Source organism: Xenopus tropicalis, chromosome 3 (assembly GCF_000004195.4).
Source record: "Xenopus tropicalis strain Nigerian chromosome 3, UCB_Xtro_10.0, whole genome shotgun sequence".
NCBI classification, from domain to species: domain Eukaryota; kingdom Metazoa; phylum Chordata; class Amphibia; order Anura; family Pipidae; genus Xenopus; species Xenopus tropicalis.
This window is the reverse complement of record NC_030679.2, coordinates 122855757-122868027: the sequence shown is the minus strand read 5'-3', so window position 1 is coordinate 122868027 and position 12271 is coordinate 122855757. Positions and strand designations below refer to the sequence as shown.

At 39.4% G+C, this 12271-nt stretch overlaps 1 protein-coding gene across 2 annotated transcripts; it reads left to right on the top strand.

Annotated features, from left to right (window-relative positions):
- The first annotated feature begins 3255 nt into the window (after positions 1-3255).
- LOC116409490 (gastrokine-1-like) lies at positions 3256-10771 on the top strand. Of its 2 annotated transcripts, none has more exons than XM_031898142.1 (6): positions 3256-3324; positions 3686-3727; positions 4600-4737; positions 5263-5373; positions 8097-8232; positions 9820-10771. In XM_031898142.1, exons 1-6 carry the CDS (start codon positions 3313-3315, stop codon positions 9921-9923), a joined length of 543 nt encoding a protein of 180 aa, XP_031754002.1. In that variant the 5' UTR covers positions 3256-3312; the 3' UTR covers positions 9924-10771. The 2 variants fall into 2 exon arrangements, with proteins under 2 accessions (XP_031754002.1, XP_031754003.1); XM_031898143.1 differs by lacking the exon at positions 9820-10771 and adding an exon at positions 8518-8789 and having other exon boundaries at positions 3257-3324.
- Positions 10772-12271: the final 1500 nt, after the last annotated feature.

Below are 12271 nucleotides of genomic sequence, written 5' to 3'. Positions count from 1 at the left end.
AGAGGTGAGATTGCCAGCTTTGTCAGTTTCAAGCTATGTAAATATACAGTTACAAATATTATTATTATTATTATTATACACAAGAGCCACGAATATCCTGTAAATTATATTATAAATGGTGTTTAGTGGTGTTATTAGTTACAATCAGAGCTTAGTGATGTAACTTCTATCACATGATTAAAACTTGTATTATAATAAAAAAAATAAGTACCCCCAGTTGAAAAATATGATGATTTTAAAAGTCGCTTAGGAGTTCCTGTTGCCCGCTGTATCTGGTATTAATCATGGTGTTTTGGCAAGAAATATTGGCAATTTTTTTTTTACAGGGCATACATGCGAATAGAAAAAAATTATATATATATGTGTGTGTGTGTTTATTAGGCATCAAAGTGGGTGCCAAATTTTGTCCATAAATGTCCATCTCCTAACATGCTGACTCCTGTATGTGCTCCCAGATGAGTGTACCGATTTGCTGGTTCTGCCTGCCTGTTGTAGAAGGCATAAGGTGGCAGTTGCAGCAAGAGAGCCCTGTATGTAACGCCTGCCTTGACAAGGCAGAAAGGCCAGAGCTCCCTTTAGTTTTTGTATTTCAAGCACATCAGTGCTAATGAGGCAACTTTTCCCTACTTAGGCTCCACTTCTTTTGCCACTAGAAAAACTGAACAGTCCCGCAAAAAACGAGTCTTGGGAGGTTTGGTGTAACAACATTAGTCAGTATTGTGCGCTAAGTACACTTCAGTCCAGTAGTCCAGGAAAGATTGTTATTGTAACGTGTATGGCCATCTTTACTGCAGATTGTTATAGAGTGCTACTGTCTGAGGCAAACGTAACAATGCATTAATATTAAATTAAAAGAGCTTCAATTAGTTCAGTCCATAAAACACTCACTAACTACCTTTTTTACATGCCAAATGTAGCAAGGCAATTAAAAACCAATTCCCACTGATCATTTTAAAGTAGAAGCTTTGGGATTCTCAGTCCTAAGAAAATAAATTCCGATTTTACCCTAATCTTAAATACTGTAAGGAAGATTTAATTCAATGAGAAAAATTAATCTCATTGTTTATCACATGAAAAGTCTATTGAATTCTAAGGGAAAAGTTATTTCTCCTTAAATTGAATCTTACCCAAAAGTTTTTGTGTCATAATAAACCATAATGTAATGTCTTTTCATGGAACTAATTTTGGCCCTATATTTTTTATGCTGTAGTGTCCATTAAAGCAGGTAGTCGGCTGTTTCTCAGTATTCCCGAATCCTGGAGTAATAACCCAAGTACAAATTACAATCCATAAATCTATTTTTCTGTAACTTTCATCTCAGATTATTTTTTAGCTAAAATGAACCAAAATTTGGCAGGCATCCATTTTAAGGCCCCAGCCACACAGAGCATTTTCTCTGCATCTCTCCGCCTGTGGTTTTTAGTTAGGCTCCATTTTCCTTCGCTTCTCTCTGTCTGTGGCTTTTAGTCAGACAAAGAGAATCGGATCCGCTCTAATATGCATCGCCCTGTAGGTGCATTGACAATCACAGCTTCGGCATGCCTGTGTGCAGCTTCACAGAAAATGCTTACATTTTTGCACTCTGGGGTCAATCTCCACTTTGGCTCTGTGGTGTTGCACGCACTCTAGAGCTGTGATTGTCAATGCAGCTATAGGGCGAGGTGTATTAGAGCGGATCCGCTTCTCTCTGCTTGACTGAAAACTGCAGGTGGTGGAGAGAAGCGGAGGAAAATGGGGCCTAATAAAACATACATTTACAGTATATGTTTTTTAGAGAATACATTAATTAATGGCAAACTCTGTAGCTTTAGGGTGAAGACACACCGAGCTACTACTAGCAGCTACTTTTTAACAGCTACTAAACTCCAGAAAATACCCTGCCATAGACAATACTGAGAATTTCCTCTGCTAAAACACACATAGAGACATTTATCAGTAAATGATCAGCATTGTCTATTTTAGAAGCCACAACAAGTAGCAGCTACTAGCAGCTCCATGTGTCTTCACCCTAAAGGTGGCCATACACGAGCAGATCCGCTCGCTTGGCGATGTCGCCAAGCGAGCGGATCTTCCCCCGATATCCCCACCTACGGGTGGGCGATATCGGGGACCATTTAGGTAAAAAAAATAATAATCCGATCGTTTGGCCCTGGGGCCAGACGATCGGATTATGTGAGCGGCAATGGGGCAGTCAGATATCGGTCAGCCAGGCCGCTCTGCTCTCCCCATACACGGGCCGATTAGCTGCCGAATCTGTCCAAGGGACCGATATCGGCAGCTATAGTCGGCCCGTGTATGGCCACCTTTAGGGCGATTAGTCACCGCGACTAATCTGCAGAACGAAAATGTGCAAACAATTAGTCACAGCGATGTCCATTATACACTATGGGCGAAAATTAATCACGACTGTCTTAATTAAAAGTCACGGCGACTAATCGCCCCGTGTGTCTTCATCCTAAGGGTAAAGACACACGGAGCTACTAGTAGCAGATATGCCTACAATAACAGACAATGGTGATCATTTACTGATAATTGTCTCTGTATGTGTTTTAGCAGTTCTCAGTATTGTCTATGGCAGGGTATTTTAGTAACTGCTACTAGTAGCTCTGTGTGTCTTCACCCTAAAGTAGATATAAATGCTGTACATTATGTTTTAAATTCTCTACCAGCCTAAGGGCTGTGGCACACGGGGAGATTAGTCACCCGCAACAAATCTCCCTTGTTGCGGGCTACTAATCTCCCCGAAATGCCATCCCACCAGCGAGAATGTAAATTATGGAAGCTTCGGGGAAATCGCAGCGCCGCGTATGCCATCCCAAATCTCCCTTGCCGCGGGCAACTAATCTCCCCATCTCCCACAGCCCTAAGGAAACCACAACCCTTTTGATGCCCTTACAAATCACAGCAGTGAAGCACAATTAAACCAAAGTTGCTAATGTTTGTTGGTGGTCAGAAATTAGATAAGAATGGTACCATCAGTGTACAAGAAGCATTCAGGCGGAACAGATCTGGGAGTTGACCTTAGATATAAAGGAAGAAATACTCGCCCATTTCTTTAACATCTTTACCACTTGCATTTGTTTTATATGCAGTCAAACAAGATTACCCTATCACTGTTTGTTTAGGATTGACTACGTTTAAAACATTTTAGAGAGATACTACTGATAACATTATCATTCCATGAGTCAGAACAAGATGGACCTTCTCCAAAATAGGAAGGGCGACCTATTTAACAGGGGTGTGCAGGTTCCTATATATTGGCCAAAGATTTGTGGCACATGTCTGTTCCTAGAGATCTCTTCTCCTGGCAGAATGAAAGCTTTAGTAAGTAATCGTTTTTTAATACACATTTTACACCCCCTGTTTTTATATCACAAGATCATTATCAATTTCCTATGTCTGCAGACTGATCTTTTATGGACATTAGTTGACTGGAATTGAACAGCTTGTAATGGATTGGCAAATAATAATAATAATAATAGCAAAATATTTAGTCATTATTCTGCCTTCAATTCTGCTGACAATTGTTTTTGAACCTTTTATTAATGATATAATAGTGTGCTTTGTATAGTTCATTAAAACCCCTGTGTGTATAGTAATTACTAAAAAAAAATTCTCTTTTTCCAAAATGTCCTTAATATTAAAAAGATGACACAAACTTATGACTGGTTATGTTTTATTGCAGATTCTGATCACGTCTCTCCTTGCTGTGGCCTTTGCTACTGATGTAAGTACATGATTCCATTATGCATAGGTATAGGTGCATGTAAATTAAAAAATAGAATTACATTTAATTAGATAATATATGAATATGATGGAAGAACAATGGGATATGTTCTATACCACCTTATTAAGGATTACTTGGATCACTGAGAATATCAAGGTAACCACAGTAATGTTCAAACATTATTAGAAAAATGGGGTCAATGTGGAGATGCAGGGATACATATAGGGAGATGCACTTACTGAAGCACATTGCCAAGGTTGCTGTAAAGAGCAAGCATATACCTGTATACAATAACTTTATCTATGCAGTTTCCTGTATATATTCCTGTATATGCAATTGCACAATCACATCACTAATAAGGGAAGATAGACAAACATTCCCCAAATATCAGTCACATTAGGAACCTTTGTCAAGGATGTGCATTAGATATGAAACACTGACCTGCTAAAGACCACAAAAAAACCCTATAACCTAGACTGCAAATATTCTTTATAAGATTCAAGCAGAGAATGTGCAGTGTACATCCAGAATGCTTGGGACCTGGGGTTTTCCGGATAAGGAATCTTTCTGTAATTTGGATCTCCATAACTTAAGTCTGCTAAAAATAATTTAAATATTGAATAAACCCAATAGGATTGTTTTGCCTCCAATAAGGATTCATTATATCTTAGTTGGGATCAAGTACAAAGTATTATTTTATTATTACAGAGAAAAAGGAAATCACTTTTAAACATTAGAATTATTTGCTTATAATGGAGTCTATGGAAGATGGCCTTTCCATAATTCGGAGCTTTCTGGATAACGGGTTTCCAGATAAGGGATCCCATACCTGTATTACCATGTACTAAATGGCAAATGTTTATTTTTCTCAGAATATCAACATCAATAACGAGGATAACACTGGAACTGATGTCCATCAGACAGTGAACATAGATAACCATGATAATGTTGCGAATGTGAACCAGTACAATGGTTGGAACTCATGGGACAGCATGTGGGACTTCAACAGAGTAAGTATCTGTACCAATTTCAGTTTGACTTAAGCTGGCCATACACGTGGCGATCTGACGATGTTTCGTGCGACCATCGGTCGCACGAAACATCGTCAGATCCGCCACACACCATTCAGGGCTGAATCGGCAGGTAAGGAGGTAGAAACAATAGGATTTCTACCTCCTTCTGCCAATTCAGCGCTGAAGGGAGAATTTTGGTCAGGCGCCTTCTATGGCGCCCGATCAAAATTTTCAAACTGGTCCGATCGGCGAGTCGACCAATATCAGCAGCTTCCTGCGATATCGGTCGACTCGCCGACATACCATACACGCACCGAATATCGTACGAAATGAGGTTTCGTACGATACTATCGGTGCGTGTATGGCCAGCTTTAGTAAAGCAAAGTAAGCAAGCTGCAGAGAAGTTACTGTTAACTGGACAGCAGACCTCAGGTAGCTCAGGGTTCTATAGTCCATGTTGCCATAGATATGAATATGTGCCTCCATTTTCAGTAAATTTCTGGGCTTTTTGATACATTACAGGGTCTCTTTGCTGTCCGCCTGTTGTCCAAGAAAGCTTGTGTAGTTAGCAGGATAAACAGAAACGTGGCCCCCAACTTGGAACGTCTCAGCAAAGTCAGCCAGGAGAAGCAGGTAATGACAGAACGTCTTTGGGCAAACTGCCCTGTACAACTGATCATGATGTTGAACACTTGCTAACAAAGGCAGCTTGTGCTTGCAGACATTTTAACTTTATCGGCTATTAAAACCCCCCACCATGCTGAACATTTCCAAAAATGTAATAAAGATAAAGGATTGTTTTGATAGGAACTGTTGTGGCTTCTTTAACTTATGGAGGAAACGTTTGGCCTAAGACTCCTCTCAGTGGTGTGATTTACAGACCCTCTGCCTTACTAATTGTTAACTTACTAGTTTCCCACTGGGGGGCTTGTTTATTCCACAAACAAATGAACCGTATAACATGACAAGGATACTTGATGACTAAATAAAGTGAAGAGAAATGCATATTTACATGTTTTATAATGCTAAGTATTTAATACAATTTAAGTTGGTTAGGATCCCCCTGTGCATTATATACATACATATACATGCATTATATGTACGGCATGAATCTGCATTAATAATGTATACATAAGAAATTCTGCAGGACTATGTAAATGTATGCATTCTGGGATATTTATATTCATAAGGCTAAACTCTATGGGAGGTTTTGTAGGATGGAGTCGTCAAAAACGCATCCTACAAGTCAGACATAGTTGTATTGGTTAAAATAAATGAATCATAGCAAATGGCCATTGCTCATTGCCTGGAATGAAAATGAATTTGCTTAATGTGTTCCACAATAAAACATAAATATGTAACTACCCATGATTATGACTACCATGCTGCACATACAGACTGTAGTGAAGCATCTGGGACAGTATTTAGTGGGAACCATACATCAATAAGACTTTCCTTTCACTTCCTGCTCACTTTCCTTTTTCTGTAGTTGGTCCTCTATGTGTAAGTTTCTTTGTTATGGGGCAACTAGAATTAAACAACTGTTCTTTTAAAACAATACTGTCACTTCTAAACAATTTGCAGCATTGGTTTCCCGACATTAAAATACCCATAGGCAGTGTCGGACTGGGACCTTAAACCCTAGGCCCACTCTCCAAACTATATTTCCCCCTTTCCTCACCCAACCTCTTTATTCTCCTAGTCTCTTTTATTTACAAGCTAACATCTATTCCTCCCTCTATTTCTCCTCTTTGTTCCCATTCAGAAATAGCAAATGACCATGAAGTAGGCCAAACGGTCAGGAGCTGGAGGGCCCACTGACCACTGGGTCCACCGGGAGTTTTCCTGGTATCCTGGTGGGCCAGTCCGACACTGCCCATTGGTGTGTATTTTAAGCATTCTGGCATTTCTGCTCTAGGTATATTGTGGGTAGGACTGCACAATTTTGCCACTGGTCTAATAACCCATAACAACCAATCGGCAGGTAGCCTTAGGTCAGGTGATAAGGACAGGGCTCAGTTGTGTCTCCTGGTGGTATAATCCAGCACAAGGAGCAGGGCTTATTTTACCCTGTGGTGCTAAGCTACTTGCTACGTAAGTACTAAGGGGTACGCTCTTGCACCTGAACCCCAGGGTTATGTAAATGACCCATCTGACGGGATTCTGGAAATTTCTAGACCTGACCAAACTTTGCACCTAGTATATATTGTCATCAGTGTGGGGCCAAGTTGTTTAGAGGAGTGGTCTCACGCCATTTGGTAGAGAAATACCATATTACTATGCTTGCAGTATGTCATATACCAATAACAATTTCGAAAGTGAAATTTAAGGGGGCCATTTAGTAAAAAGAAATTTTTTGGGTTCAGGTGTTTTAAAGCCAAAACCTGATTTTGTTGTGGAAAGACCCCACAATTTTAACACGATTTATTATATGACAAAACTGTGACAAGCCCAAATGCAAAAATACAGTATCTAAAGCCTAAAGCCTATCAAGGTAATGGAGAAGTCCCTTTTACAACTGCCTCCCTAAGGGGCTGATTTACTTACCCACGAATCCGACCCGAATTGGAAAAGTTCCGACTTGAAAACGAACATTTTGCGACTTTTTCGTATGTTTTGCGATTTTTTCGGATTCTTTACGAATTTTTCGTTACCAATACGATTTTTGCGTAAAAACGCGAGTTTTTCGTATCCATTCCGAAAGTTGCGTAAAAAGTTGCGCTTTTTTCGTAGCGTTAAAACTTACGCGAAAAGTTGCGCATTTTTCGTAGCGTTAAAACTTAAAAGGTGCAAAGTTTCGCGTAAGTTTTAACGCTACGAAAAAAGCGCAACTTTTTGCGCAAGTTTTAACGCTACGAAAAATCGCCAGATTTTACGCAACTTTCGTAATGGCTACGAAAAACTCGCGTTTTTACGCAAAAATCGTATTGGTAACGAAAAATTCGTAAAGAATCCGAAAAAATCGCAAAAAATACGAAACAAATCGCAAAATACCGATCATTACGAAAAAAACGCAATCGGACTCATTTCGACCCATTCGTGGGTAAGTAAATCAGCCCCTAAGTGTATAATGGCTATTAAGATACATCAAAGTGTTCCAAGACGAAAACTAATATTGAGCAAATACAAACTAATTTTACCTGGAGGGTTAATGTATCTCAGTAATGTATCTGATCTGGTCAGCTTTCCTTTCCAGGAGAACATCATAAATGGAATAACAAATGCGATGCCAACAAGACCATAGTACCCGAGCTATATATCATTTTATGCATATTGCTCCTTTTATATTGTATGTACATGATAGTTATAAGCAATTTTATTAAACCAAATACTAATCTTGCCAATTGTCCTTTTAGAAAGCCAATGCTCCCCCTCCCCCTTCAATGACTTACACAGTGACAAAGAACCGAGTAAGGAATGTGGCCCAGTTTGGGAAGCACATAACAGCTCTGTGCAAGGATATCCCTACTTACCATGCCACAGAGGTGCAAGGTGAGAGTTCTGCATATATATTTGGATCTTTTTCAGCATACCAGTTTCTGTTAGCCTGATAATCTAAACATTATGAGTTGCCTTAGATCCAGAATAGCCTTAAATATTTCCCTTATCTCCAACTCCACATCCTCCCATCCTGCATTCTTTCTCTTACCCCTGCAATATTTTGGTTGTGCAAAGTCCTATTTTTTTCACTTTCTTCACTGTCAGAAATTCAAACAAAAATAAAATGAAAACCTATTATTTATAGTTGTTACTCTAAATCTCCTCTTGGTCTCTCAGGTGCTGTTCTGTTTTCCCCCCTGCGAGGGTGTAGTTCTATCAGCATTCTGCGAATTCTGGGCATCTCGCTGTGTGGGAACATTGGATGTTAAACCTTCTGTTCTGAGATCTAACAATGAACGTGCCTGGCTGGAGTGATTTTCATCTTCTTCATCTTTTTTTCATCTTTGACACCTTTCCTTTGCATTACCACTGGTCAAAAAGTCTGTATCTTTATTAACAACAAAGCAAACCAAAAGATTTATAATAAAATGCTCAAAAGAAAAAAAAAACTGCCTTGCTTGTTCAATTACATATTTTCCACTGTTCATACTATTTAACTTGGGATTTCTCAAGACATGGTGTGTAGGGGTATGGACTGCTTCCTATAATAAAGTATTTACATGGTCTGTTTCGCTTGGCCTGAGGCCTCATTGGCTGTGCTATATGGTTACTTACCCATTGCCCATGGCTGACATCTTTTTATACATACACATAAGCATAAAAAAACTAGAGAAGGGCATTATAGGATATAGAGAAACCTGGCAGCTAGTACAGGTATCGGACCCCTTATCCGGAAACCCATTATCCAGAAAGCTCCGAATTACGGAAAGCCCGTCTCCCATAGACTCCATTATAAGCAAATAATTCAGAATTTTAAAACTGATTTCCTTTTTTTATGTAGAAATAAAACAGAACCTTGTAATTGATCCCAACTAAGATAGAAATAATCCTTATTGGATGCAAAACAATCCTATTGGGTTTAATTAATGTTTTATTAATTTTTTAGTAGACTTAAGGTATGGAGATCCAAATTACAGAAAGACCCCTTATCCGGAATACCCTTGGTCCCGAGCATTCTGGATAATGGGTCCTATACCTGTATAATGATTTGCCACAGGGACCACTATGCCTACTCAAGCATTATTTTCTTCTTGGAACTAGGTAATCTTTATTTCAGTATTGGGTGAATGCCAGGTAATCTTTATTCTGTTACTGCATTGACCTTGGCATCTGCAATTACAGTACTCACAATTTCATTTAAGTTTAGTAGATGTCAACATTTGTTTGCACCAGCTGAAGCAGAATCTAAAGATGGTTTAGGGAAATGGAATCATAATTATACAAATAGTCAATATTGTGTAATAAAATATCTGAAGTAGGACTGTGACACTGCACAATACAAGACCAATGACTGATACAAGAGTACAGACCACTGTAAATGTATTGGATCATAGTAGCATTGCTTGTATTTTACATTTCAAAAAAGGACAGAGTAAATCCAGTTTTATATCTCTAAACTGTGCTGTCATTTCCTTCTAGATCCGAGCCTGTATGAGACCGAATGCATAAAGAACTCAATTATTACCATTATGGGTATTTTCATCTGTGGGTTACCCACCACTTGCCAGAACCTGCAGCTGTAGCTTCTTCAGTTCATTTAAACTCTCAGTACTCAGTCAGAGCTGGTATTCCAGCCGTCAGCAATTAACAACCATTCTATGACTTTCTTTCATATAGACTTTTCTTTGTGTAAATTCATCAATATTAAAGGTTAATGGTGCTTTTAACCTATCAATAACTGGGTTTGAATACAACAAAAGGTGTAAATGGTTTATTTATAAAGTAAATCAAGGCTGAGGGCATGTGTGAAAGGTGCTGCAAAGGAACAATTGATTACATTTGCCCTTTGATGATTTCCTGGTAGGGGACAATATATCAATTTTTGACCTGTGCAAATCAAAATCATTCCCATCACAGATACACTAACATATATTATACATGTGGCTATGTTCCTGATATATGATTATGACATAGAGAACCAAGATCACAAGGCACTATAGGTACAGTTATACTTGATATATTGACACAATTCCATTTAGCTGTGGAAACTGAGACCTACTTTTCATTAACCTATTGCATTATTCATAATCTATGAGCACTGAGTAGACCAAAATCATTCTGTTTCACCTAAAATTTTTATTTAAATGCAAAAATCTGCTGACATCTTGTGGCGAGTCTCTGAAGTTAAAGCTGCCTCTCATTACAAACTCCAATAAGGAAACCTAATATTCTGTTATAACCCAGTAAGTTAATGTTTCCTGGCCTTTCGTGTTTGGCGTCAGACTCAGATTAATAGTAAAAGTCAGCTGTTTGAAACACAAATTGGTTTAGAGTGACTGTTTTATCATCTTAGAATTGTCTATAAAATGTGTTGTGTAACTGCATTAAAGAACTGGTACATACAAAAAATAAAGGATAAGGATAAATGTGATTTTATTTGACATAATTTCTATCCTACAAATCTTTACTATGAAGGAAAATTTCTGGTAATCATTGCAGCACGTATATTTATCAGTTCTGCTGGGTGCAGCCATCTTTTATCTGTTGGCTACCCAAGCCCCACCTCCTCTGCTGTGTTCAGTAGAACTATAGAGAATACATATACAGGTACATACCAACATATACATGTAGGTGTAGGTACCCATAGGGTTAACACTCCCTATAGTCTTAGGGCCGTGGCAGACGGGGAGATTAGTTGCCCCGTCTGCCACAGCCCTAAGATTATAGGGAGTCGCGGGCGACTAATCTCCCCGTCTGCCATGGCCCTTAGCCCTACACATCCTAGTCTACTGTTACTGAGCGGAATGTTGTGTTTCAACTTTAGCTATTTGCCTCTGTGCAAATATTGGCCCTTAGATAGGATGACCACTTCCTTGGCATTCCTATCATCAACAGAAGGTGGTGCACATTGAGCCTGGGACCCAACTAGGCCCAGAAGCCTGTGCCCTAGAGGAAGCCATCCATCTAGAGATTCTAAGTCGGGGACGGGGACCCTGTGAATGAGGTGAAGTTATTTGCAGGTTAGACTCTGTCATTGCACGCTCTAGGAGTGTGACTTAGCTCAGGGTTATTTAGCAAGAGCAGCTGTGTGCTCTAACAAAGGAGAATTTAGTGGGTTTAGTACACTCAAGGCTCTGCTGCCTTATTGTAGGGACCACAGTCAGACACAGGTGTCAGGCTATTCTTAACCCCTAAACCACTGTTGGCTGTAGGGATCCGGGCCAGTAAAGGTAGACACCCTTGGGACTCCTGTCTATTATGCCTCATCTGTCTCCACCGTGGTGCTACATTGTTATGCTACCTTGCAACTGCAGTTGACAATTGTGCTATTCTACCTCAGTGCTGTGAGAATTAACCCTGCAAATGCTGTGTTCCATCAATAAACCAAGTTCTAGTTCAATGCAAAAGAACATTTGACGTCCATAATTACATTATATACACGTCTGGCAGTGGAGAGCTGCAGCTCAGCAACATCTCATAAGTGCATTTCTTCAATTTTGCGAAGGCCCAGCCTGCATGTTTGAGTCACATGTGCCCGTTCTCATACCCACTAGCTGGAATTGGCAAATACTGGCCAAGATAGGGTTACATACTTATACATATACAAGTGTCCCCTAGGTGTCAGAGAACCTCGATTTTTTAAATGAATAAAATTAACACCTTTGGCTCAATAGAAGTGGTGATGACATATTTTTAAGCACCATGGCAGATTCTGGGCAGATGCCCAGCATTATTCCTAGAAGAAAAAAAATATTTTCTTACAAGTGAAAATATTCCATAGATGACAATTTTAGAAATCTTTAAAGGAGAAGGAAAGGCTAAATGTTAGGCACCCCCAAGTGACTTAAATCGCTTACCTTGTAGCCCGGGGTACCTGTAGCGCTTCCTCCTTCCTGTTTCGCATGCTTGTCTTAATAACAAAGTTGGCTTT

Bases quoted from the DNA above. Each gene is read 5' to 3' on its own strand.
- LOC116409490 (XM_031898142.1), top strand. The intron at 3,728-4,599 runs GTAAGTACATGA...TATTTTTCTCAG, and splicing joins CTGTGGCCTTTGCTACTGAT to AATATCAACATCAATAACGA. The intron at 5,374-8,096 runs GTAATGACAGAA...TTGTCCTTTTAG, and splicing joins AAGTCAGCCAGGAGAAGCAG to AAAGCCAATGCTCCCCCTCC.